Source organism: Nerophis ophidion, linkage group LG02 (assembly GCF_033978795.1).
Source record: "Nerophis ophidion isolate RoL-2023_Sa linkage group LG02, RoL_Noph_v1.0, whole genome shotgun sequence".
NCBI classification, from domain to species: Eukaryota; Metazoa; Chordata; class Actinopteri; order Syngnathiformes; family Syngnathidae; genus Nerophis; species Nerophis ophidion.
The window spans coordinates 78,841,601-78,869,420 of record NC_084612.1 but is presented as its reverse complement, the minus strand read 5'-3'; the positions used below and the strand labels follow the sequence as shown (position 1 = coordinate 78,869,420).

Here is a 27,820-nt window from a genome sequence, read left to right as displayed (position 1 = left end):
GCATTTGGCTAACCTTGCTCTGAACTTGCCCCGGGAGATTTCAAACCATTTTAGTCCTGCTCTCGCAGCGCATGTGAGCGACGTGCCTCCTGGACCCGCTCCCATCCCGACAGGCTTGGTCCCGGCTCGCTTTCGCAACAGCTCAGCCTGGGAATGAGAACCAGGCCCTGGAGCAAGGCTATGCGAGGCCCCCTCGCCCGGTGGGGGTCACCGACTGATCGCGATGTGCATCCCTATGGAGAGGTGGGATCGGCTGCATGTGAGAGTGCAGGAGCTAGTCTTGGTTACGGATCTCCTTGCTCTAATTTACAGTAGGGATGGGGGTTGTTGGACCCGGCCATGTTTCCGGTTCCCTTCTGTATAAACAGCACCAAGTGGGGGAAATTAACCCTACAATTTTTGGGCTTCTGCGGTAGTAGCGCCAGTCGTAAACAAGCACCTTAGGGTATTCTTGCAAGGCTGGGATAATGATGTTACCTTTGACTACCAAGACTCACTTCTCCCGGGAACTGCTAGGGTCTGATGCCGCGGGGCGCGTTGTGTATCCGCAAAGTTCCAGCAATATCTCCCTTTTGTGGGTTGTGTGTAGACTTCATTCATACATTTTCTTCAGGTCCAAGTGGTCTGGATAGGGTCTCACTCCATTAGCCAGTCCTTTCTTACACTTTGTCAGGGATGCATCAGAACCACATGACCAGGTCACCTCGATGTGTCTACGTTTAGCCTGTTCTCTGTGACAAAGGGGCCCACCCTTCAGAGGAAAACCATCTTCTGGGTTTTGTTGCACAGCTTGTTTCCGTAAGTCAAGATTTAGTACACTCCTCACATTTCAGCAAGGCTTTTTCCACAGTAGAAATTACGGCCTGTGTGCTAATTTCCGGGCCATGATCCGATAATTTTCCCCCACGCTTTGAAGCCTGCGGAAAATGATTTTACTAGCTGCCAATGCAATCAATAAGGAATATTTAAAATGCTTAAGAAATATAACTAATTTATTATTGTCACATTAGACTAGGGCTATTTAACTAAATAACGAAGAGGCCCCAGTTTCAAGAGCCCAAGGGCGGAGGGACCGGAAAGGTATATGTATGTTTCCTCAGAAAGTGCTTCCGCAGGTTGTAGTCCATCGAGATTTAGTTCATTGCAAAGTTAAAAACATCAACTTTCACACTGCACTGTCAACAAATTAGTTATTCTGCACACACAACTTGTTACTAGCGTGTGCAGCCAGACAGATAGTTAACAGCATTGGCATAGTTCGGCCTATTTGCCCCACCTAAATAGTTTGGTGTTTTTTTTTTTATTTACAAAAAAATGTAGAAAAATATATAAATAAATATATTCAAACATATAAATATACAAGAATATAACATTTAGATAAATATAATATAACCTGTCATTATTCATTATGACTTTAAATCGTGTGAAGACCCTTTGTCAGCGCTCATTATCCAATCTAATCCGTTCCATCAGTAACGCCTGCAATACTAGTCTGAAAATCCAGTCCAAGTTTTCACTGTCACCTTAGCAAGGTCGAGTCAGACCACAGTTGCACGCCCTGCAGTGTTTACGGAAGTAAACCGGAAGTAAACATGCCTCACTTCTAGTCGTCTCAGTACTGGCGCATTTGTGGCGAGTGGAGTTCTGCATACATGAGTAACCTTAGTTTGAACGGTTTTATCGAGCCTATTTGGGTGAAGCGCTTTGGCGGGCCGGATGTGGCCTGCATTGGACCAATGATGTTAAAGGGGCCATTTATCACGCTATGGACTCACTCTCGTCATCAAGAAGAAATTGACAGAATGCACATGGGAAAAAAAAAAAAACTGCCCCCAGACTAATGGGTCGCAAAAGGCCGGGCCATCGTGCATCGAAGAAGTTGACTTCAGCGGTTTCAGGACGAAAACCTTTGCTCAATGACTCGTCCAGTTGCCTACTTACTGTATGCAGTTGGAGACATGTCTTCTATAAAAATTGTGAATGGACACAAGCCTCTGTGAAAATATTTCATACTTCAATCTGTGTATCTTATAATAAATAAATAAAACTCAACCAAAAAGTAGGTAGGTGCCATTTAGGCCCAATCTACAGCTTGGATTGGTTAGCTGTTAACCTGAGTGGCAAGGTGTTTTGCCGACTGTCAAGCATGCTGATTCATTTAGAGAAATGAATTAGGACGTGTGCTGTCCTCAGTCAACCGCTACACAGCAGCCAGATCTCGATAGATCAGGTCAGGGCTGCCAGAGGTGAGGCCGGCGGGCCAGAATCGGCCAACAGAGTTGTTATGTTTGTCATTCATTCTGTTTTATAAGGGAACTTCACTTTTTTGGGGAATCGTTAAATCCTTATGAAAGACATGACGATCCATCCATTTGAAAAAAACAAAAAAAGTATTTTAAATATTAAATAAATGTAAATAAAAGTTTCCTTACAGCAAGTATTAGTGTAGTGATTCTTAACCTTGTTGGAGGTACCAAACCCCACCAGTTTCAGACGCGCATTCACCGAACCCTTCTTAAATGAAAAATACAAGTTTTCTTCAAATACAAGAAAATTTATGTTGGTTTTTTTATTGGTGCACAACATGAATCGTGCACGGACATCACCTTGTTCACAGAACAAAACCAACACAGGGCATGATTTCACAACACATTACACACCTTACACACATTACCATGAATTGATTAACGTGGACCCCGACTTAAACAAGTTGAAAAACCTATTTCAATCAATCAATCAATCAATGTTTATTTATATAGCCCCAAATCACAAATGTCTCAAAGGACTGCACAAATCATTACGACTACAACATCCTCGGAAGAACCCACAAAAGGGCAAGGAAAACTCACACCCAGTGGGCAGGGAGAATTCACATCCAGTGGGACGCCAGTGACAATGCTGACTATGAGAAACCTTGGAGAGGACCTCAGATGTGGGCAACCCCCCCCCCCCTCTAGGGGACCGAAAGCAATGGATGTCGAGCGGGTCTAACATGATACTGTGAAAGTTCAATCCATAGTGGCTCCAAGACAGCAGTGAGAGTCCCGTCCACAGGAAACCATCTCAAGCGGATCAGCAGCGTGGAGATGTCCCCAACCGATACAGGCGAGCGGTCCATCCTGGGTCCCGACGAGCGGTCCATCCTGGGTCTCTTTGGGTGTTACCATTTAGTGGTCAATTGTATGGAATATGTACTGTACTTTTTCATATAATGTATTCTCTTCCTTTGTAATCTGCTAGTAAATGTTTCAATCAATCAAAAAACCTGCAAATCAGATGGAAAATTAGAGGGAACATTGTTTGGGGGTATCCATAATACGCCGATCGGGAGAAGTTTTTATTTACACGATAATTCGGATGTGTCCATACTTCCGTGGCGGAGGCTCCGCCGAACCCCTGAGGCCGACTCACCAAACCCCTAGGGTTGGATCGAACCCAGGTGAAGAACCACTGTACAGTATCAGTGATATTGATATTAGAAGTGCTAACACACACCAACTATTTATAGCGGTTTTGTTTACATCAAGTGTTCTGCTGCTTCCTCGCTTCCCTGCCCCCTTTAAGTTTATTGTAGATCATAAATCGAGCCTCTCACCTGGAAAGTTGATTTGACAGCCGTTTCGAGCCCTTAACTGGAACTGTTCACACTGTCAATGATGGCTAATTTTCCGCAAGGCTAACAGGTTTCTATTCATCGAACATGATGATCTCCTCTACCTTAAATAATGACGATTTGGGATTGAACAAAGCTGTGGTTGACTAACGGCCCATTTCAATTTGGCCCTTGGAGGCAAAAGAGTTCGGTCAACCCTGCTATAGACGAAGCATCAACCAGGCTGTCGATGTCCCAACTCATACTTCCCTTACAAAAATTGCGCATGACCTCCGTGTACAACCCTCTCAATCTAGAGATTAGAATTCGCCACTTTCCGACTGAAAACTATTGCCTCTGATTTGTGGGTGCTGATTATTATCCTGCTTACTTTGCACTTAACTGAAAGGCAAAAGGCAGAGATGAGATCCTCGGGCACCTGAAATCAGACACATTGTCACCGTATTTCATATTCATTAGATCTCAGTTCAGGTTTTGCTGTGGTCCTGACTAAATATTTCAATCTATACTCGACTAGTGATGACCAAAGTGTTTTGGTGTCTGGAAAGCAGCACAAAATCATGTTATTGCACACTACTCCTTGACTGATCTTCATGTCCGAGTCACAATCTCTTGGGCAACAAGCAGAAAGTGAAAGGATGATGTTCAAGCTGAATCAGGTCCGTCTCAGGCAGTGTGCACATCAATTTTATGTGTGACATTGACTCCCCCCAGCCCCTATAACATACTATTTATTGCTATTGTGGGTGCATGAAATGGAGTTGAGACTTGGAGGAAGAATCCGCAGCTAATAGATCTTTGACCATCCAGCAGGAAAATGATGACAGAGTCCTGACCAACGTGTTTAATGTTCATGAAGTTTGAAGAGAACTTCACACAATTCCTTTTGACGGCAGACGGATCCTTGTTTAAAGTCTTTGCCAAACCTTTGTCACATAATCAGAATCAGAATAGTTTGTATACATTTTTATCAGTTTTAATCAAATTGGGCTTGGTCTTTAGAAACAACTCTTGTTTTTTCTGACAAGTTAGGAAACACTTGATTCTGACCTCTTGTATGACTTTGCTAGATTGTGGAGACTAGCTTTCAATGAATGCACCAGACACTTGAAAAAGTGCCTGGCTTTGGTTTTTGGTGGCAACCTTGTCCACCATTGTCCTTTATATGCAACCGCAAACTGTCCATCTTTGTCAGTTCAGAGATGTTTTTTATTTATAAATCAATTCTTGGTCTGGTTCCTCCTAATTGATGTTCTTTTATGTACAGAGACTTCAGTCCCCACAGTTTGAGGTCACAGGACATACTTGGCATGTTTGTTCCTAGAGCCAACACAAGTCTTAGAAAAAGGTTTTAGATTTGCTGTTCCATGGTCTTGGAATAACTTCCAAAAGGATCTGAAGTTACACAAACTCCTCACTTTGGGGGAATTTCAAGTTTAGGATGGAGAAGCTGTTTCCATCGGGCACTAAACATGTTTTTGGATGAAGTACTGACTGTCCAGAGTCGAGACCCAGGATGGACCGCTCGTCGCGACCCAGGATGGACCGCTCGCCTGTATCGGTTGGGGACATCTCTACGCTGCTGATCCGCTTGAGATGGTTTCCTGTGGACGGGACTCTCACTGCTGTCTTGGAGCCACTATGGATTGAACTTTCACAGTATCATGTTAGACCCGCTCGACATCCATTGCTTTCGGTCCCCTAGAGGGGGGGGGGTTGCCCACATCTGAGGTCCTCTCCAAGGTTTCTCATAGTCAGCATTGTCACTGGCGTCCCACTGGATGTGAATTCTCCCTGCCCACTGGGTGTGAGTTTTCCTTGCCCTTTTGTGGGTTCTTCTGAGGATGTTGTAGTCGTAATGATTTGTGCAGTCCTTTGAGACATTTGTGATTTGGGGCTATATAAATAAACATTGATTGAGTGATTGATTGATTTATTGAATCATTTTATTTTTTTACCGATTATGTCTTTTTTGTTTGTTGTAAGTCATCTGTGCTTTTACCTACAGTGTGAGACTGCTCCTACGGCTCCGGTTTCTTCTTCTTCTATGTATTGATGATACCTGCTTTTGCTGCCCTCCTGGCCAGGCCACTCCTGCAAAAGACATTTTAATCTCAACTAGACGAGACTATTCCTGAAGGAACTGCATGTGAATGCTGAAGTTGAATTTAAATCATGGAAATGTTGAAGTAGAGCACAATTACCATACAGGCTGATCATTTTCAAGTTGGAACGCTTTGAATCAGAAGAAAAATATGGGAGTTGTGGAACTTTGAAAAATGTCCCATTGATTTCAATGGGAATTTAAAACAATTTTGGAAATTTCGAGGAAAGCGTGAATTTTTTGGAAAATAGTAAAAAACTTGAAAGGTCTAAATGTGTTAAAGTAGTTGGTGTTGGACTTTTTCGAATCAGTCAAGAGATGTTGAAGTAGTAACATGTTGAATTGAGAAATTATATTAGGAGGTTCCTGAAACTTTTCCAGTTAACAAAAACAACTTTGATTTTTGTCCTGATTAAGAGGAATGTTTTGACGGTCAAGCAGTTGAAATGCGTTGCAAAATGTGGAAGTAGTCGCCAGAAATAAGGCTTTGGAAAACCAGGAATTCTGGAAAATCCAGGAATTTTTTTGAACTTTGAAAAAAGATAGTTTAAATTTCCAGGATGGTGAAATGTCTTGAAGGTGGAATGTTTTGTTTGGATTGAAAAAAGTGGAAGTTTGAAAAATGGCCGATTCATTCTGATTGGGAAAAATGTCCCGGAAAACTTGGAATTCTGGGAATTTGTCAAGGGACAGCCTGCAATTCCCAAACAGGCTGAACAGTTTGAAGTTGGAACGCTTTGAATCGGGTGAAAAATGTGAAGGTAGAAGGTGTCAAAATCTGGAAAAGAAGAAGGTGAATAAATAGATGGATTTTGGTGTAGAAAATCATGTGTGAATGTTTTGAAGCATTCAGACGTTTTTTTTCTAACCTTGTTAAAGGAAAAAACAGAAACCATTAACACACCTGCTGTCAACCTAAAAAGAGCCATTTGTTCCTCCTACGTTGTCTTTTTCTATGTAAATAAGAAGGAAGTTTGTCTCTAGAACTGCATTTTATTATCTGGACGATGCAAATACAAATGAAAGCAAGTTAAAACAGGAAACATAAAAATGGACTAAAACAAGTGACACACGCACATAATCCCTGACTCTCTTGAAAAAGGTGCCCAGAAGCCCTCAGTCAAAATAAAGTTCCACCTTCAAGCACCTTGGGAACGCCCCGCTGTCTTTGCGGTGGCACTTTCTGCACCTCCAAATGTCCTGAGGTCCATATTGCCTCCGAGGGGAGGTGCCCGGCTTGTTTGGACGCCAGGTGGAGGCTCATGTCCTCATGTCCGCCCCTTGAATGTGTTCATGCAGGTGTAACTCCCCGTAAACTTGTGGATTTCTTCAAGTGCAACTTGTGGCATGAAGCTGCAACACCAAGAGCAGAGACGAGGACTAAGTAGAACATAGCAGAAGAGACAAAAGACAAGAAGGGCCGGCTCACCTTTTAAGAACCACCAGGGCGTGCATGGTCCAAGGCAGGTAGAGGAAGGCCACGTCTGCTCGCACTGCGTCCACCGTCTTCTGGGCAACCACTTCAGGCTTGAGGGGCGGGAACAGATGAGGGAATCTGGCGAGGGAAACCACACGGAGGATTTGAGTCCACACAACAACAAGCAGACAGACAAGAGCTGCAGCCTGTTTGCTGACAAGCATCACAACATCCACAGGATTCTGACAAGTTGCTCACACCAGCAAATAAGTTCAGTACCAGTTCCTAGACTTAGTTCAATGAGTACAAGAAACTGCAAGACATTTAAGAAGCATTTAAGTCTCATCTTAGAACTCATCTGTATACTCTAGCCTTTAAATAGACCTCCTTTTTAGACCAGTTGATCTGCCGCTTCTTTTCTTTCTCCTATGTCCCCCCCTCCCTTGTGGAGGGGGTCCGGTCCGATGACCATGGATGAAGTACTGGCTGTCCAGAGTCGAGACCCAGGATGGACCGCTCGCCTGTATCGGTTGGGGACATCTCTACGCTGCTGATCCGCTTGAGATGGTTTCCTGTGGACGGGACTCTCGCTGCTGTCTTGGAGCCACTATGGATTGAACTTTCACAGTATCATGTTAGACCCGCTCGACATCCATTGCTTTCGGTCCCCTAGAGGGGGGGGGTTGCCCACATCTGAGGTCCTCTCCAAGGTTTCTCATAGTCAGCATTGTCACTGGCGTCCCACTGGATGTGAATTCTCCCTGCCCACTGGGTGTGAGTTTTCCTTGCCCTTTTGTGGGTTCTTCCGAGGATGTTGTAGTCGTAATGATTTGTGCAGTCCTTTGAGACATTTGTGATTTGGGGCTATATAAATAAACATTGATTGATTGATTGTTATTTCTATCTGAATCAATCAGAGCTTAATAATGGGAATCTGCTATACAAAAGTCTAAAGCAGTAAAGCTGTCACCTTGTGTAAATGATAAATAAAAAGAGAATACAACAAATCATTTACAACTTATATTCACTTGAATAGACTGCAAAGACAAGATATTTCATCTGTCGACTCAGAAAAGTTTCTTTTTTTTGCAAATAATACTGAATTTAGAGTTTAATGGCAGCAACACATGGCATCTTTACCAGTGTGTTACATGGCCTTTCCTTTTATCCATCCATCTTCTACCGCTTATTCCCTTTGGGGTCACGGGGGGTGCTGGTGCCTATCTCAGCTACAATCGGGCAGAAGGCGTTGTACACCCTGGACAAGTCGCCACCTCATCACAAGGCAAACACAGATAGACAGACAACATTCACACACTAGGGACCATTTAGTGTTGCCAATCAACCTATCCCCAGGTGCATGTCTTTGGAGGTGGGAGGGGCCTATCCCCAGGTGCATGTCTTTGGAGGTGGGAGGGGCCTATCCCCAGGTGCATGTCTTTGGAGGTGGGAGGGGCCTATTCCCAGGTGCATGTCTTTGGATGTGGGAGGGGCCTAACCCCAGGTGCATGTCTTTGGAGGTGGGAGGGGCCTAACACCAGGTGCATGTCTTTGGAGGTGGGAGGAAGCCGGAGTAGAACCCACGCATTCACAGGGAGAACATGCAAACTTCACACAGAAAGATCCCGAGCCCGGGATTGAACCCAGGACTACTCAGGACCTTCGTATTGTGAGGCAGACGCACTAACCCCTCTGCCACCGTGAAGCCCCCTTTCCTTTTAACAACACTCAGTAAAGGTTTGGGAACTGAGGAGACACATTTTTGAAGTGGAATTCTTTCCCATTCTTGCTTGATGTGGATCTGGACTACAGGCAGGCCAGTCTAGTACTCGCACTCTTTCACTATGAAGCCACGCTGTTTTAACACCTGGCTTGGCGTCGTCTTGCTGAAATAAGCAGGGGCGTCCATGATAACGTTGCTTGGATGTTGCTCCAAAAGCTGTATGTACCTTTCAGCATGAATGGTGCCTTCACAGATGTGTAAGTTAGTCATGTCTTGTTCACTAATACACCCCCATACCATCACACATGTGTAAGTTAGTCATGTCTTGTTCACTAATACACCCCATACCATCACACATGTGTAAGTTAGTCATGTCTTGTTCACTAATACACCCCCATACCATCACACATGTGTAAGTTACTCATGTCTTGTTCACTAATACACCCCCATACCATCACACATGTGTAAGTTAGTCATGTCTTGTTCACTAATACACCCCCATACCATCACACATGTGTAAGTTAGTCATGTCTTGTTCACTAATACACCCCCATACCATCACACATGCTGACTTTTACACTTTCACCCTACAACAATCCCCATGGTTCTTTTCCTCTTTGTTCCGGAAGACATGACGTCCACAGTTTCCAAAAACAATTTAAAATGTGGACTCGTCAGACCATAGAACACTTTTCCTCTTTGCATCAGTCCATCTTAGATGACCTTGGGCCCAGTGAAGAGAGTTTCTGGGTGTTGTTGATAAATGGGTTTGGCTTTGCATATCAGAGTTTTAACTTAAATAAATGATAAATGGGTTGTACTTGTATAGTCCTTTTCTACCTTCAAGGTACTCAAATCGCTTTGACACTACTTCCACATTCACACACACATTCACACACTGATGGAGGGAGCTGCCATGCAAGGCGCCAACCAGCACCCATCAGGAGCAAGGGTGAAGTGCCTCGCTCAGGACACAACGAACGTGAAGAGGTTGGTACTAGGTGGGGATTGAACCAGGGACCCTCGGGTTGCGCACGGCCACTCTTCCACTGAGCCATGCCATATCTTGCATCATCATCATCTTGCTACATCTGTAACTTGCACTAACAGATGTAGCGACCAACTGTATTTACTGACTTGCTTTTCTAAAGTGTTCCTGAGCCCATGTGGTGATATCCTTTACACACTGATGTGACTTTTTGATGCAGTACCACCTGATGGATCCAAAGTCCATAATATCATGGCTTTACATGCAGTGATTTCTCCAGATTCTCTCAACCTTTTGACGATTTTACAGAGCGTAGATGGTGAAATCCCTAAATTCTTTCAAAATTCTTAAACAATTTTCTCTGGCATTTGTTGACAAAGTGGTGACCCTCACTCCATCCTTGTTTGTGAATGAGTGAGCATTTCATGGAAGCTTTGGGATGCTCCAAATAAGTCTTTGATGAGCATTCCTCAACTTTCTCACTCTTTTTTGCCACTTGTGCCAGCTTTTTTAAAACATGTTGCGGGCATCAAATTCCAAATGAGCTACTATTTGCAAAAAATAAAGTTTGTCAGTGTGAAGATGAAATATCTTGTCTTTGCAGTCTATTCAATTGAATATAAGTTGAAAAGGATTTCTTGTATTCTCTTTTTATTTAGAATTGCCACAACTTCACTGTTTTTGGGTTTTGTACATAGAAATAATAAATGCTGATCTTGTGGTGCGAATAGAATGTAAAAACAAAGACAAATATTCAACAAAATAACCTGTACTTAAGTTTATCTAAAATTGCGCAGAGGAATAAGTTCAATGTTTACAAGCATTTAGTCCCACCTTAAAACTAATCTACATACTCTCGCTTTTAAACACTATATTTTAGACCAGTTGACCTGCCGCTTCTCTTTTTTGCCCCACACTTGCATTTGTGATTTAGAACTACATAAATAAACACTGATTTGATCTCAAAATTACTAATGTATGTTGGTTTGTTAAATTATATTTAAAGTTTAATTTTACTGGTGTAATAAATACTATTTGTTTAATTAATAATAACTGTGGTTACAACGTCAATTAAAATAATCATGTTTATTATTCGTGCCATAATTGTCCAGCCCAGCCTAGAGTGCTGATGAAGAGTCAGAAGTCTGCCAGCCACCATCAAGGCTCTCAGATCCTCTTGGACCAGGCCGACTTCTCTTTCTGCAGCCGGAGCATCATCCTTTATCGTGTTGTCCTGGGACCAATATTTTGGAGCCGGTACCAAAAAGTATTTTGGTACTTTTCTAAATAAAGCGGACCACATGTCATTATTGGCTTTATTTTAACAAAAACTGTTATGATCCATCAAATATATAAGTCCTGTTGCAATAAAAGAAGAATGTTGTCCTTAAATTGGATGTTAAACATTCTAGACAACTTGTCTTTTAGTTGATACTATGATTACATTGATAGTTTTTAGCATCACATCTGTTTTTGTTTAAAAAAAAATGTATATTGTGTTTATAAAGTCAGGAAAGATGTCCCTGGGCACACAATTGATAGATCCAGTACATGTGGGGTATCAATTTAAACTAATGTCAAGTGTGAAAGAAGAAGGAATAAGTGATTATTACATTTGAACAGAAGTGTAGATAGAACATGTTAAAAGAGAAAATAAGCAGATATTAACAGTAAATGAACAAGTAGATTGATAATATTTTTTTTTTACAGTTTGTCCCTCATAATGTGTATAAAATAATAGGTGTATAAATGACACAATATGTTACTGCAGACTAATTAGGAGTCTTTGTTTGTTTACTTCCTACTAAAAGACAAGTTGTCTAGTATGTTCAACATTTGATTGAAGGACTAAATGACAATAATAAACAAATATTTCATGTACCCTAAGATTTGTTTTGTTCCAATAAAGCCAATGACAAGCTAGGTGACATCATACGCAAATACGGTGTTAGCTTTCACTGTTATGCTGATGACACCCAACTCTACATGCCCCTAAAGCTGACCAACATGCCGGATTGTAGTCAGCTGGAGGCGTGTCTTAATGAAATTAAACAATGGATGTCCGCTAACTTTTTGCAACTCAACGCCAAAAAAACGGAAATGCTGATTATCGGTCCTGCTAGACACCGAACTCTATTTAATAATACAACTCTAACATTTGACAACCAAACAATTAAACAAGGCGACACGGTAAAGAATCTGGGTATTATCTTCGACCCAACTCTCTCCTTTGAGGCACACATTAAAAGCGTTACTAAAACGGCCTTCTTTCATCTCCGCAATATCGCTAAAATTCGCTCCATTCTGTCCACTAAAGACGCTGAGATCATTATCCATGCGTTTGTTACGTCTCGCCTCGATTACTGTAACGTATTATTTTCGGGTCTCCCCATGTCTAGCATTAAAAGATTACAGTTGGTACAAAATGCGGCTGCTAGACTTTTGACAAGAACAAGAAAGTTTGATCATATTACGCCTGTACTGGCTCACCAGCACTGGCTTCCTGTGCACTTAAGATGTGACTTTAAGGTTTTACTACTTACGTATAAAATACTACACGGTGTAGCTCCATCCTATCTTGCCGATTGTATTGTACCATATGTCCCGGCAAGAAATCTGCGTTCAAAGGACTCCGGCTTATTAGTGATCCCCAAAGCCCAAAAAAAGTCTGCGGGCTGTAGAGCTTTTTCATTTCGGGCTCCAGTACTCTGGAATGCCCTCTCGGTAACAGTTCGAGATGCTACCTCAGTAGAAGCAGTTAAGTCTCACCTTAAGACTCATTTGTATACTCTAGCCTTTAAATAGACTCCCTTTTTAGACCAGTTGATCTGCCGTTTCTTTTCTTTTTCTTCTATGTCCCACTCTCCTTTGTGGAGGGAGTCCGGTCCGATCCGGTGGCCATGTACTGCTCGCCTGTGTATCGGCTGGGGACATCTCTGCGCTGCTGATCCGCCTCCGCTTGGGATGGTTTCCTGCTGGCTCCGCTGTGAACGGGACTCTCGCTGCTGTGTTGGATCCGCTTTGGACTGGACTCTCGCGACCGTGTTGGATCCATTATGGATTGATCTTTCACAGTATCATGTTCTCATAGTCATCATTTTCACCGACGTCCCACTGGGTCATTATTGTCACCGATGTCCCACTGGGTGTGAGTTTTCCTTGCCCTTATGTGGGCCTACCGAGGATGTCGTAGTGGTTTGTGCAGCCTTTTGAGACACTAGTGATTTAGGGCTATATAAGTAAACATTGATTGATTGATTGATTTGTGGTCCCCTTTATTTATGGAAATACATTTTGGTCCTAATACCAAAACATTGGTATGGGGACGACACTAATGCATACCAAGTCTCCTAACTCAGCCTACAAAGTTTTCAGGCCAAAACAGATAACTTTGGATAAAAGTGTCTAACCAGCAGGACAAAGAAGTTCCACACTTGGAGTGAATGCAGGCTTTAGGACTCCAAGAAGCGGGGACATGACTAAAGACTACTGACCAGTGGTGGAATTTACATTGACCTTTTGAAAAAGAATACAGAGCTATCTTAGAACCCCATAGTCTGATCTAAAGCCGTCTGCAGATACCAGCAGGACAAAAAGGAGGTCATGAAGCGGGTTGGACGCATGCCTGAGTTCCACACCTGACTCGCATGCCTTGGAACATTTGGGTGTTGGTGTGGAAGGGGAGGACGGTGGTGCAACCCACGCCGGGACAGTCCAGCAGGCCCAGTGTCAAGCTCTCCATGAAGGCCAAGGAGGACGCCTTGGAGGTGCAGTAGTCTATGGCCCCGGGGATGGGGGACTGGGCCAGGATGGAGTTGATGCAGACCAGGTGGCCACGCTGCAGCTCCAGCATGCGGGGCAGGAAGGCCTTGGTGGTCTGCCACGGGTCAGGAAACAAAACAAGGCAATGCAAGATAGTCAAGCAGTGGACTATTTCTACAGCAGATCTCACTTTTATCTCCTCCATTTATTACAACAATGCGCTGAATTCCACATTTTCTCTTATTGGAAAGTAAAAGTCTGCATGAGAGGTTGGTATTTCTGCTCAAACATGCAACAAAAAAGAAGGTTGCTACCTCAACTAAAGCGTGCACTTTGTTTAAAAAATATTGCCTATTGTTCACAATCATTATGAGAGACAAGAAGACAAAAGTTTGCATTCTAACATGTAAAAATTGTCTCGTTCTCGCTAGCTAGCAATGATGCTAATGTTAGCAATCAATTTGACCTCTACATCTCTTTAAAAATGCATTCAAACACCGTCAACAATACTTCACGTACGTTGTGTAACATGCATAATAACAAACTGTAAGATTGAACACTGAGGAACTCCTTTTCTAGCGTAGTAACACATCCGCATGCTACGGTATTAGCCCTAAAAACTAACAACATGCGATAAGCTCCCTTCTACTTCAACACAAAACATGTTTGAGTTTGTAACACACAACACAATGTGATAGGACAGTAATCTGTACTGAGTGAAAAACATGAACAAGTATTATTTCATGTTGTGTTTGTACACAGCTAGCCAGACAGTGTTTGTACTGTAGTTGCAATAACACACGACGTGTGTCTTGATCAATATTAAAGTGATTCACTCTGTGGACAGTTGTCTAGTGCAGCTGGCCGGGTACATTTTTCCAATTTATTTGGGTAAGCACTCCATTTATGTCGAAATAGCCTGGCTTCAAATTCCACATTTACAGCTTTGAGCCAACCAACCACCTCACTCACTCGGCTTCTGTCTGCTCCAACGCCTAACCCTCTTCTTCATGTTTGCTTCTTCTAACCAGAAGTTCATCCTCAGTATTTTCAGCTTCAAAAAGATGACGGAATACTCATTTGTCCAAAAATATTTGTCTTTGTTGTCTACTATCCAAGTCTGCCATGATTAGAAAACACTTATGTTTGTTGCCGGAAGTCGGAAGAGCGCTGCTTTGAAAACAGAAATCAATGCGCTGAAAACAAAAAAAATCAGTCCCGGTGATGATTAAAATGACCAAAATAGGGTAAATATTGATTTACCCTATTGTATACACATATGCAGTGTGTATATAAAACCTTGGAGGGTTTTGAATTAGTTTTAGAAGCTTTGAAGGCTACAACGCTAACACACTTTAGATGCGTCTTGAAAGTGTTTTTTTGATCATCTTTCAAAACTAAAAGGAAAAAAGAAAAAGACGTGTTCTTGTATCTCATGATTGTGATTAATAGGCAACAATTGCTATCCAACAATTCCAGTCTACTACTACAACTACAACTACTAGTTTGAACTCCAATTAATTTGCGTCCACCTTGTGACTTTTAACACTTGTAGAAGATGATCGCTTGTAAGTGGGCGTGGTCCAAAACAACAATGGGAGGAGCTCTCCAGAGAGGCCACCCGCCGCTTACCCAAAAGTGTGCCATGGTGTTGATGTGCTGAGATTTCAGCAGAGCGTCGTCGTCGCTGTCCATCAGACTTTTACCGTGGACCACAGCTGCGTTGTTGACCAGTATAGTAACATCTCCCACCTGAACCCGGGAGAGCCCAGGAAGGAAAAAGACAAAACATTGGCAAAGGCGCCGCACGTCTGCTTCCATGAGATAATACTTTGCTGCACCACAGCTGTCATCAACATTCTCCCACATTGCAGTGCAAGTAGAAATCTAAACGCCAGATGCACTTGGAGGCTAGGAAAGATGGGCGTACCTTTTCTCGAACAACCTTGGCTTGCTTGTAAACTTCCTCCCGATTGGCCACGTCGCACAGGAAGTAGTGGCACTCAGTGCCCGAGTGAGAGATCTCTTCTGACGTCTCTTTGAGGGACTTCTCTGTGCGGCCCCACAGGATCACCTGACACAAACATCACCTGCTTACAACCACAAACTCAACGCAAAACCAACAATCTTGGACACGCACACACACACACACGTATACATATATGTGTATATATTTATTCAGAGTGCGATGATGTCATGTTATCGATGGGAACATACGTTTTTAGACAATATGATTTGCCTGAGCAGCGAGGAGACACAGAGTAACAAGCAGTAGAAAATGGATCAGTAAGGACAGATTTGGAAAAATGAAAATAAAAAAAAACAAGAATATGTTATTGTATTTTTTTAATTTGAGACTTCCTGCAGGCCATAATTTGGGGACCCCTGATAGACAGGGTATATTATATATCCATCATTCCATCCATTTTCTACCACGTATTCCCTTTGGGGTAGCAGGGGACGATGGTGCCTATCTCAACTACAATCAGGCGGAAGGCGGGGTACACCCTGGACAAGTCAACCCCTCATCACAGGACAACATTCACACTCACATTCACACACTAGGGACCATTTAGTGTTGCCAATCAACCTATCCCCAGGTGCATGTCTTTGGAGGTGGGAGGGGCCTATCCCCAGGTGCATGTCTTTGGGAGGTGGGAGGGGCCTATTCCCAGGTGCATGTCTTTGGAGGTGGGAGGAAGTGGGAGTAGAACCCACGCAGTCACGGACAGAACATGCAAACTCCACACAGAAAGATCCCGAGCCCAGAATTGAACCCAGGACTACTTGTTCAAAATATAACTTTTACATTTGCACTTCATTAGTTGTTACAATACAGGTTTTGGGGGCGTGGTCAACATGATGTCATGTCATTTGTGACGATGCATAGATTTTCTTTAAAAAACCTAAATTGTTAAACATATATTGAAAACAAATCTGTGTTCAAGTTAGTTATTATGGACATATATACATACATAAATAAACCATTTTGCAACATTTTTTAGTCGTGCTGTTTCGGTAATCAAAGTATTATTTTAGTAGCTAAATTGTCAGTGGGTCACTAATCAAATAATACTTTATATATAGCCATTCATACATTATATTACTTTCATTTGTTTTATCATAAGCAATCCTTGTTTTCAAGATGTGGTGGCTTTTATTTTGCCGTGGCAGGCCGCCTCAATCAATATCATGTGGGGAAACCCTGCTATTTATTGATTATTGGTAACTTTTGATTTATTGGAGTTGATTTATTTACCTGCAATGCTATATTGTCATTTACAGAAGTTCTTTATTCTAGGTAGAAGTATTGCCCCTCAGAGGAAGCTATTAAGTTAGTTCTTAGAAATTGGTTCCAAAAAAATAAAAAATATATATATACATACACACACACATATATATATATATATATATATATATATATATATATATATATATATATATACATATACATACACACACACATATATATACATATATACATATATATACATACATATATATATATATACATACATACATATATACATACATATACATATATATATACATATATATACACACACACATATATACACATATATATATATATATATGTATATGTGTGTATATATATATATATACATATATATATATATATATATATACATATATATATATATATATATATACATACACACACACACATATATATATATACATACACACATATATATATAATATATATATGTGTGTGGATGTGTGTATATATATACACAAAATATATATATATATATATATATATATATATATATATAACAAATTAGAAATTTGCAAAAAGTAAAATTCAGTGTCAGTTCAAACTAGTTTTTTATTAAATAAAAGCAAAACTTGTTTAAAATTATTGGTCTTATTTTGAGTTAGTGTTTTTTTTTTGCTGTTTGGTTTAATTCATGTCCTGCGCTCTTATTTTCTATTTTCCATTTCCTGTTGCCTGCAGCAGCTTGACCTTGTGGTTTCTGTGAGTAATCACATCCATTTAAGTAGAGGGCTAGTTTTTGTCGGTACCCTGCGGACGCTTTTCACGGTACATGCCTCGCAAGTCTTTGCTGTGCTCCAGAATTCTGTCTGTGTTATTTTTCTTTAGCTTTTTAGGCACATATACTTCTGGAGCGATTCCCTGTGATTCTCGTCTTTTGTTTTGTTGTCCATTAAATACTTTTTACCTGCAAGATACCTCCTTGGCCTTCAGCATATCGGCCGATTATCGCCATCGTGCAACTCCAGCGTTAAATTATCATCCCTTAAAAAGTATAGGGGAAAACTTTCTTTTTTTTAATCTGGAAAAAAAAGACGTTTATTAGTGCATCTCCATGCAAGCAGAAGCAGCTTTTCAAATAACTAACCTCATTTTGTTTTGTTTTTTTAATCATTAAATGTACATATTTAACAAAATACATTTTAGGTCATCTCCATGAGAGTAAAATAAAAAAATAAAACCGTTTTTTGAAAATTATAAATGTAATTGTTTGTGAAAAAAAAGAAAAGGATGTATTTTTTAAAAACATGTTAAGCCTTTCCGCCCAGGCCGAGCTCAACTAACCACACAGGAAGTGCACATATTCAACACTTCAGAATAAACTTATGTTCAACACTTCAACTCATCAATTTCATTGAGCTAGACTTTGTAGTTTTCAAGAATATTGCTTTTCCAATGCCAGCAGTACATCTAGACATAGAGATATAGTTGTCACAAACATGCTGAGTCCTGAACGCCGCAGGTCTTGCACAAAACATGGAGGCCATGTTCATTGTTCAGTCCCACAAATAGCCTGGAGCGAGATTAAAAGGCCGGCGTGTGCAGGTCGCTGCTGTGCGGATGAACCACACCCGGGACCCGAGCGGGGGCGGGGCCAGAGGAGGCGCAGCAGTGATTGGGCAATTAGATCTGTCAGTCTGCGAGGTCAGGGAAAGGTCATGACATCATCGCTCCAAACACTAATTGTCAAAGAGATTACACGGCCTTTTGTGGTCAGGAAGTCTCCAAATGTGTGCAAAGTGCTGACTGTTTCCTGTCGGCTGCTCGCCTGCCACTCAGGACACATCTGAAGGGAAGATGCGGAGGAAAGTAGCTGCACACAAAGATCCACTCACCATTCTTATTCATACACATTCAGATATCTCAAACATTCATTTACACACATATATAGGGACAAGCGGTAGAAAATGGATGATGTATACACACATACACACTACATACATACAGGGACAAAGGGTAGAAAATTGATGGACACACAAATATATATATATATTTTGTATATACAATTATTATTTGTTTTAAATATGTTTATTCAGGCATCTCCGTGCAACCTGGAGGAGCTTTTCCAATACCAAACTGCTTTTCAAAATATGTCATTATATTTACATACTATAGGAAAAAAAAAAAAGATTTTGGAACTTCTCTACACATTTCTAACCTGGCAACTATTAAGTGTGCACAAAAAAACCCGAAACAAAATCAATCCACAACCAAATTGCGATTTTTAATTATACCGATTTTAAAATCGATTCATGATTTTTAAAAATCCCATGAATTTTTTAAAAAAAAGATGTCTATTTTGCCATCACCATGCATCCAGAAGGAGGACTTCTAACCTGGCGTCTAATTGGGGTGCACGAAATAAAAATAACACAATCGATTCACAGCCAAATCGCAATTTTATTCATAACAATTCTAAATCAATCAATCAATCAATCGTTTACTTATATAGCCCTAAATCACTAGTGTCTCAAAGGGCTGCACAAACCACTACGACATCCTCGGTAGGCCCACATAAGGGCAAGGAAAACTCACACCCAGTGGGACGTCGGTGACGATAATGACCCAGTGGGACGTCGGTGACAATGATGACTATGAGAACATGATACTGTGATACTGATGATACTGATGACTATGAGAACATGATACTGTGAAAGATCAATCCATAATGGATCCAACACAGTCGCGAGAGTCCAGTCCAAAGCGGATCCAACACAGCAGCGAGAGTCCCGTTCACAGCGGAGCCAGCAGGAAACCATCCCAAGCGGAGGCGGATCAGCAGCGCAGAGATGTCCCCAGCCGATACACAGGCAAGCAGTACATGGCCACCGGATCGGACCGGACTCCCTCCACAAAGGAGAGTGGGACATAGAAGAAAAAGAAAAGAAACGGCAGATCAACTGGTCTAAAAAGGGAGTCTATTTAAAGGCTAGAGTATACAAATGAGTTTTAAGGTGAGACTTAAATGCTTCTACTGAGGTGGCATCTCGAACTGTTACCGGGAGGGCATTCCTGGAGCCCGAAATAATATTTTTAAAAATAGACTTAAAAATAATACATCTTTTTTTAATGAGAATCCGTTTTAAAAAAGACGATTTAGGCCATATCCATAATACTAGAAATAGTTTTTTAAACTTAGCGTCTATTAGAGGTGCAAAAAAAAAAAAAAAGTATTCTAGTCCAAATCCCGATTCTTAATCCATTCAAAATTTTCAAAAATATTTCTAACTTTTTTTTCCCCCCATTTTATTTTTATGAGAATCAGGAAAACCGTCCGACCAGAACTCTCTCATAACTAAAGTGCCTTGGGTGAATAATTGTCAACTCACTACACCAGTATGTTTTAGTGCTTTCATGGTGAGTTCACTGACTAATATAAAGTAGGATTTTACACTACTTTATATTAGAAATGGCAACAGTGGAGGATGAATGTCACATAACAAGAAAATCGAGAAAAAGAAGATTATTCACTACATTGTCCCCATGGACTACAAAACTGGACGTGCGCAATTGTTCAGGATTTATGCAGATCCCAAATACAGATCAGCAGGTACCAGAAGGCAAGAAAATTTGCTTTTGCATAATATTGCGAAACAAAACGCCAGAAAATATGTCTTACCTTATACACACAGCATAATAATAATAATCCTATGTTCAAGCACATAGCTTACCAAAGTCCTACTAAACATTTTGATGGATTTTTGAGCACCATGTTTAATGTTCTATATTTTCAATGGAACATATAAAATGTTGGTGTTGTTTACTTGAGTCATATTGCCATCATATTGCAGTCTACACGTACCTCTTATGTTTGACTGCCATCTACTGGTCACACTTATTACGCCATGTACCAAATAAAATAGCTCCGAGGTGGGTAAGCTCAACCAAAATGATTCCTTAATTTTAATAACAAACCAGAGGTTTCCACAGAGCTCAAGGTTGTTTACCAAAAGACACGAGGGACGGTCCTTCATACAAAGTGCAGAAGGTGGAGGTGAGCAGGCTGAAAAGGTAAGCCAGCCTGCTGCTGCTAGAAGAGGTAGAGGGCCAGCAAACATTGAAACAGGAGAGCAGCAGCTGTCGGCTCCATCGATTGAGCTTTTTGTTTGCCAGGCTCTTTGAGATTAGCGGACTCATCAACCAGTGAAAGCTCTTAATTGGATTGCAGTCTCGCAAACAAAGCGGAGCAAAAATTAAATAATGAGATTTCAGCACTCTCAGCAGTTAAGAAGCACATTTGACTCGTTAAGGTTTATCAGTCTCAACACAGCAAGACCCGCAGAGCAAACAAAGATTAGCCAAATTGAAAGGAAACAAGAAGAAGTTGGAGTTAACCCCGCAGGGCCCAACTCTTCCTGGCAGAGATCTGCTCAAAAAATACCAAAAACTTGTGAAGTTATCAGGTCAATTGACTTAAAACCTTCTAAATATTTTGTTTTCTCGATCGAGACTTTTGTGTACTGTGAAAACAAGCATTTTTCAAATGAAGCATCTTCGAGATGTTGCAGAATCTTGAAACAAGATTTTCCATGTGGAGGAAACCAAATTATCTTATTTGAATATCAACATTGTTACAGTAAGAGCGAACACCGAGGAACTCTTTCTAGCCTACTAACACATCTCCGTGCTACACCATTAGCCGTAAAAGCTAACTAGGGAAAAAGATAAGATAGCTTCAACGTCAACACAAAACACTTCAGTTTGTAACACACAACACAATGTGATAAGACAGCAATCTGTACTGAGTGAAAAACATGAATATTACAATATCTGTAAAGTATTATTTCATGTTGTGTTTGTACACAGCTAGCCAGACCGTGTATGTACTGTAGTTGTAAAAACACACATGACGTGCTGCGTGTATCACCATCAGTATTAAGTGGGACTGACTCCATTGACAATTGTCTGTTTAGTCCAGATGGCCAGGACATTTTTCCCCAGTTTATTTGGGGAAGCACTATTTATGTCGAAATAGCATGGCGTCAATATCCACATTTTGTAGCTTCGACTCACTTTCACCTCAATCTCGCGACTTCTGTCCGCTCCAAAGTCTCACTCATCCTCCGTGCTGGTTTCTAGAAGCAGTAGTTCATCCTCAGTGTGTTCAGCTTCGAAAATATAAAGTTGTGAATCCTCATTTGTCCGAAATTAGTCAGCTTTGTTGTTTGTTACCAAGCGTGCCTTGATACATCCTAAACTATGATTTCTTTATCGCAACTTTTAAGATACAAATAGCTATTTTATTGAGACAATAAGCATTACTCAACTCGCAATTCTCAAACGAAGCATCTTCAGGATGCTGCAGAATTTACTACATAGTGTAAAGCAAAATATCTTATTTCAATATCGATAGTTATTGTTTCAATTTGAACATTTTCAAACTGGAATAAACAAAATATACATTTCCATGCTAAAAGCGAGATCATGATGTAAAGTCAAAGACCAACAATCAGTAAATTGCTCTTAATAGTGGGGATATATTCCTAGAACTTCAAAGTTACACCTTGGCAGCTGGCAAAGTATGAGCAGTCTGGATACTTCACGGCGGAATAAGTCCCTCAAATACACACATTGGTCCACTTTCTCCTTTCTCTGCAACAATGCTGGAGTCAAATCATGTGGAAATCAAATCAAAGTGAAGATGCATGCCAGGACACTTCAATGTGGAAGGAAACCACACACACACACACACACACACACACACACACACACACACAAAATGATTTAGCCTCAATAATACTTCCCTTCTACTCTTTCAGGTAGGAGCATGTGGGCGGGTCCAGAACCCCCCCACCCCCACCCCCACTTTTTCTAAGCTTAAAATTTCACACCACCCCATTCAGGCGGGGGGGGGCACAGAAGGGGCAGCAGGAGTTCAGGAGGCAGTCGCTGTCTAATTACTGCAGAGACAGCAAGGTCAGTTGCAGGGCAATACCCAGCTGGGAGTGCTGTGCTTCTCACACACACACACACACACACACACTTGTTGTCAGCACTGGCTTGGCTTCATTTTCCAGCCACATAAAAAAACCCACACTTTTTTAAAGAGGAACTGCACTTTTTTTTTTAAATTTTGGATATCGTTCACATTTCCTAAGAGACAAGAAGAAAACAGTTTTTTTTTTTTCATTCTAACATGTCCAAATCAGTTTGTATTTGGCAGCTAGCAATGCAGCTAATGTTAGCAATCACTTGTACCTCTAAATCACTTTAAAACTGCATTCAAAACCATCAACAAAACTTCATGTAAGTAGAGATAACCTGCATAATAACAAACTGTACCAACTTGTTATTAAAAGAGTGAACACTGAGGAACTCTTTATAGCGCCTGCAACAAAATTAGCAGTAAAAGCTAACTATGGCAAGAGCTTCTACGTCAGCACAAAACGTGTTTGAGTTTGTAACACACAACACAATGTGATTGGACAGCAATCTGTACTGAGTGGAAAACAGGCGTGTATCATGACCTATATAATGTGTGACTCATTCCTTTGGTCCAGCTGGCCAGGGCCATGTTTTCTACTTTATTTAGGCAAGCATTCCATTTATGTCGAAATAGCTTGCCTTCCAATTAGGCATTTTTGCAGATTGTGTTCACTTTCACCTCACTCTCTCGGCTTCTGTCTGCTCCAACGTGTCACTCTTCCTTCGAGTTTGCTTCTAGAAGCAGTAGTTCATCCTCTGTATACTCAGCTTCAAAAAGATTAGGATGTGAATCCTTATTTGTACAAAAACTGTCTTCTTTGCTGTCTGTTACAAAGTCTGCCAAGATTAGAAAACACTGGCCTTTGATTAAGGAAGAAGGAACACACGTTTGTTGCCAGATGTCGGAAGTGCGTTGCTATGGAAACGGAAATCAGTGCACCAAAGAACTTCTTCTGATAATGATCAAAATGACCAAAATATGGTAAAGATTGTACATATTGTTATGAAGATATACATACATACATTATATATATATACATACATACACACACTTGCAGTGTGTATATTGTTATGAAGGTGCCGCTTAATACACACACACACACACAAAGTATGTATATAAAGCAATGTAGGGTTTTGCAGGCTACAATGATGACTCCCATTAACCGCATATTCCAACTGTTTATCATCTTTAAAATCTTAAAAAAAGACGTGTGTCCCCCAAAAAACTGCAGTTCCCCTTTAAGTTTACTTCAGGGGTTGCTTTTAAAAAACTTAAAACAAGCTTTATTGGGATGAGTGTAGTCAACTTGAACGCCAATTCTGAAAAGTCTCCAGTTTATTGTTTTGGAGTGTTTTCCTGCAACAAGCCCCTCCCACCATCTGAAGTTGCAAGCTGCTAGGATTCATTCATTCATTCATTCATTCATCCACATGGTGGAAGTCCATGCAGAGGGAGAAGCAAATTCTAGCAGTCCATCACAAAGGGCGGGCGGCAATCACGTCAGAGGTCAGCCTCGTTCTAGATGGCTCTGCTGTTTCCTCTTGATGTCCAGGTGAGCACGAGGGCCTCACATTAGCACAGGTGTTTCCTCTTGATGTCCAGGTGAGCACGAGGGCCTCACATTAGCACAGGTGTTTCCTCTTGATGTCCAGGTGAGCACGAGGGCCTCACATTAGCACAGGTGTTTCCTCTTGATGTCCAGGTGAGCAGGAGGCCCTCACATTAGCACAGGTGTTTCCTCAAGGTGTCCAGGTGAGCACGAGGGCCTCACATTAGCACAGGTGTTTCCTCTTGATGTCCAGGTGAGCACAAGGGCCTCACATTAGCACAGGTGTTTCCTCTTGATGTCCAGGTGAGCACGAGGGCCTCACATTAGCACAGGTGTTTTTAATGCCGCCACACCTTTGTGGCCGCCAACAATGAGGTGCTGACAAGCGTGACAACCTTCTTTGTTGTGCAGCTGCACACTACTTTAAAAAAAACTCATAGGCCTTTTTTTTTTAAGGATGCAGAAAAAGTGCTGCTGTTAGACATTCCTCCATGATGAATCCCATCTGATGCTAAATAGAGGTGAGCCATATTAGCACATTGGCGCTAAAGGCACACGCGTGACAGGTGAGGCACTGGACTGTGGAAAGTTGACCCGCTGGGGCGCCACGCCCACTGGGAAGACTGATCATGATGATGCTCGCCATGGAGGGGGGGGGGGGGGGGGGGCAGCTCCTTTTTAGGGGGTGAAAAATGGTGGGTGCAAAGTGATGTAAAAATGAAGAACACCACCACTTGGCATCATATTACAACCCAGACTATCACTTTCACTTTGGAAGCAACATCATCAGTAATCACCTGTGAACACAAACTGATTGTGTCACTTTTTTTTTTTACTTTTAAAGCCCAACATAAAGTAGCAGTAGAGTGGAAAAACAACAATATATATATATATATATATATATATATATTGTATATATGTGATGAATAGATAGAAACCTCTGCCACGGTGGAAGAGGGGTTAGTGCGTTTGCCTCACAATACAAACATTCTGGGTTCAATCCAGTGCTTGGTATCTTTCTGTGCAGAGTTTGCATGTTCTCCCCGTGACTGCGTGGGTTCCCTCAGGGTACTCTGGCTTCCTCCCACCTCCAATGACATGCACCTGAGGATAGGCCCCTCCCACCTCCAAAGACATGCACCTGGGGATAGGCCCCTCCCACCTCCAAAGACATGCACCTGGGGATAGGCCCCTCCCACCTCCAAAGACATGCACCTGGGGATAGGTTGATTGGCAACACCAAATGGTCCCTAGTGTGTGAATGTTGTCTGTCTATCTGTGTTGGCCCTGCAATGAGGTGGCGACTTGTCCAGGGTGTACGATGCCTTCCGCCCAAATGCAGCTGAGATATGCTCCAGCACCCCCCGCGACCCAGACGGGGATAAGCGGTAGTAAATGGATGGATGGATACATATAGGGATGCACCGATTAATCGGTAACCGAATATATTCGGCCGAATATGGCAAAAAAAGCCACATTCTGCCTTCGGTGGAATGAGTTAAAAACAAGGCCGAATAGTGGCGTGTGACGCAATTATTTGACGCGGTGACGCAATCAACCAACGTGCAGTGACGTTGGGATATGTTGTGTACCTGTATAAGTGTATGAGGTTACAAGCACACACTTAATTGAGATTTACTTGAGCCTTCTGTTTACATTATTAGCATATCTACTGTGGCTAAGCAGACTTTTGCCAAAAGGACAATCATTAATTTGTTGTGGGTTTATCCACTTTAATGCACTTTATTTTTTTTTGGAATGCATGTTTTGTTTGAAGGCCTAATATATATGAAAGACTTTGTGCTTTTTTTTGTAAGGCAAAGACTACTGGAATATAAAAAAAGTCAATATTCAATAAGAAAATACTTTATTTGAAAAACATGTCTAAATATTTATTCTAGGCTATTTATGCAATATTTAAAAATTGTGAAAAACTGCATTCATTATTCGGTATTTGGTATTCGGCCTTCGGCCAAGCGTTTAAATTTTATCCGGCTTCGGCCACAAATTTTCATTTCGGTGCATCCCTAGATACATACTTACATACATACATACATACAATAAGGATGTGTGCTATGGCTATGAGTAGTTTTTTCCCTTGGCTTCAGTCTGGACCTCATCTCCAGGGGCCCAGGCTTAGACCAATTTCGTTTTTTTCCTACCCCACCATTGTTTACCTGTATCTCTCCTTTTTTGTAAGGGGCGCCGGAAGTTGGCAGAGCCATCCGCGATCCTGTTCTGTCTCCCTGTAATGTTTGATCCTGTTCTGTCTCCCTGTAATGTTTGATCCTGTTCTGTCTCCCTGTAATGTTTGATCCTGTTCTGTCTCCCTGTAGTGTTTGATCCTGTTCTGTCTCCCTGTAATATTTAATTCTGTTCAGTCTCCCTGTAATGTTTGATCCTGTTCTGTCTCCCTGTAATATTTAATCCTGTTCTGTCTCCCTGTAATGTTTGATCCTGTTCAGTCTCCCTGTAATGTTTGATTCTGTTCAGTCTCCCTGTAATGTTTGATCCTGTTCAGTCTCCCTGTAATGTTTGATCCTGTTCTGTCTCCCTGTAATAGTTGTCTGATCTTAAATGGGATTGTGCTGAAAATTGAATTTTTCCTCAGGGATTAATAATAAATTATTTCTGATAGTAGATATATATATATATACACACACAAATATATATATATATATATATACATACACATATATATACACACATAAACACATAAAATACATATACACACACATACATATAGACATACATATACACACACACATATACAAATGTATACACACATACATATATACACACATATAGACATACATATATATAGATATACACACACACATTATATATATATATATACATTGATTCAACAATTGTAAAATGATGTCAATAGGTGTGTGTGTATATATATATATATATATATATATATATATATATATATATATATATATATATATATATATATATATATATATATATATATATATATACACATACATGCACAAACCGGGAGATATTTTTGAATCAATTTATCGTTACAAAAATTTAGATTATTTCGAAAATCTATGTTTTTTGACACTTTTGTTTGGATAAAAAGCGACTCACAATCCTCACAAATAAAAAAACAAAATGTCTTTTAGGGTCTTTTCCGCCAATTCCAGGGTCTAATTTGGATGTCAAAGTGTAGCAACCAGTCGGAGTATGACCTCATCCTTCTACTAGCCAGGTGACTTATCACGTGCAACATGCTTAACACGTGCTTAATAATCAGGTCACGACATGCAAGCTGAGTCTTGTTGGCACTTTTGGATGTTTTTTATGCTGACTTTTATTTACGAGCTTACAAATAAAAACATGTGTTCTTGTCTCTCCTAAGGATTGTGAATTATACACACACACACACACACACACACACGCGCACACGCGCACACAAAGTGCAGTTC

General features: G+C 41.1%; 1 protein-coding gene across 1 annotated transcript in view; it reads right to left on the bottom strand.

Moving 5' to 3' along the window:
- Positions 1-6,690: 6,690 nt before the first annotated feature.
- dhrs3b (dehydrogenase/reductase (SDR family) member 3b) overlaps positions 6,691-27,820 on the bottom strand; it is a 21,685-nt gene continuing 555 nt past the window's right edge. The window contains exons 2-6 of the mRNA XM_061892208.1: positions 15,538-15,681; positions 15,240-15,359; positions 13,484-13,722; positions 7,147-7,272; positions 6,691-7,070 (exon numbers count right to left, since the gene is read on the bottom strand). Of these exons, the coding sequence (XP_061748192.1) occupies positions 6,986-7,070; positions 7,147-7,272; positions 13,484-13,722; positions 15,240-15,359; positions 15,538-15,681 (714 nt within the window). The 3' untranslated portion in view covers positions 6,691-6,985. The remainder of the gene's footprint in view (positions 7,071-7,146; positions 7,273-13,483; positions 13,723-15,239; positions 15,360-15,537; positions 15,682-27,820) is intronic.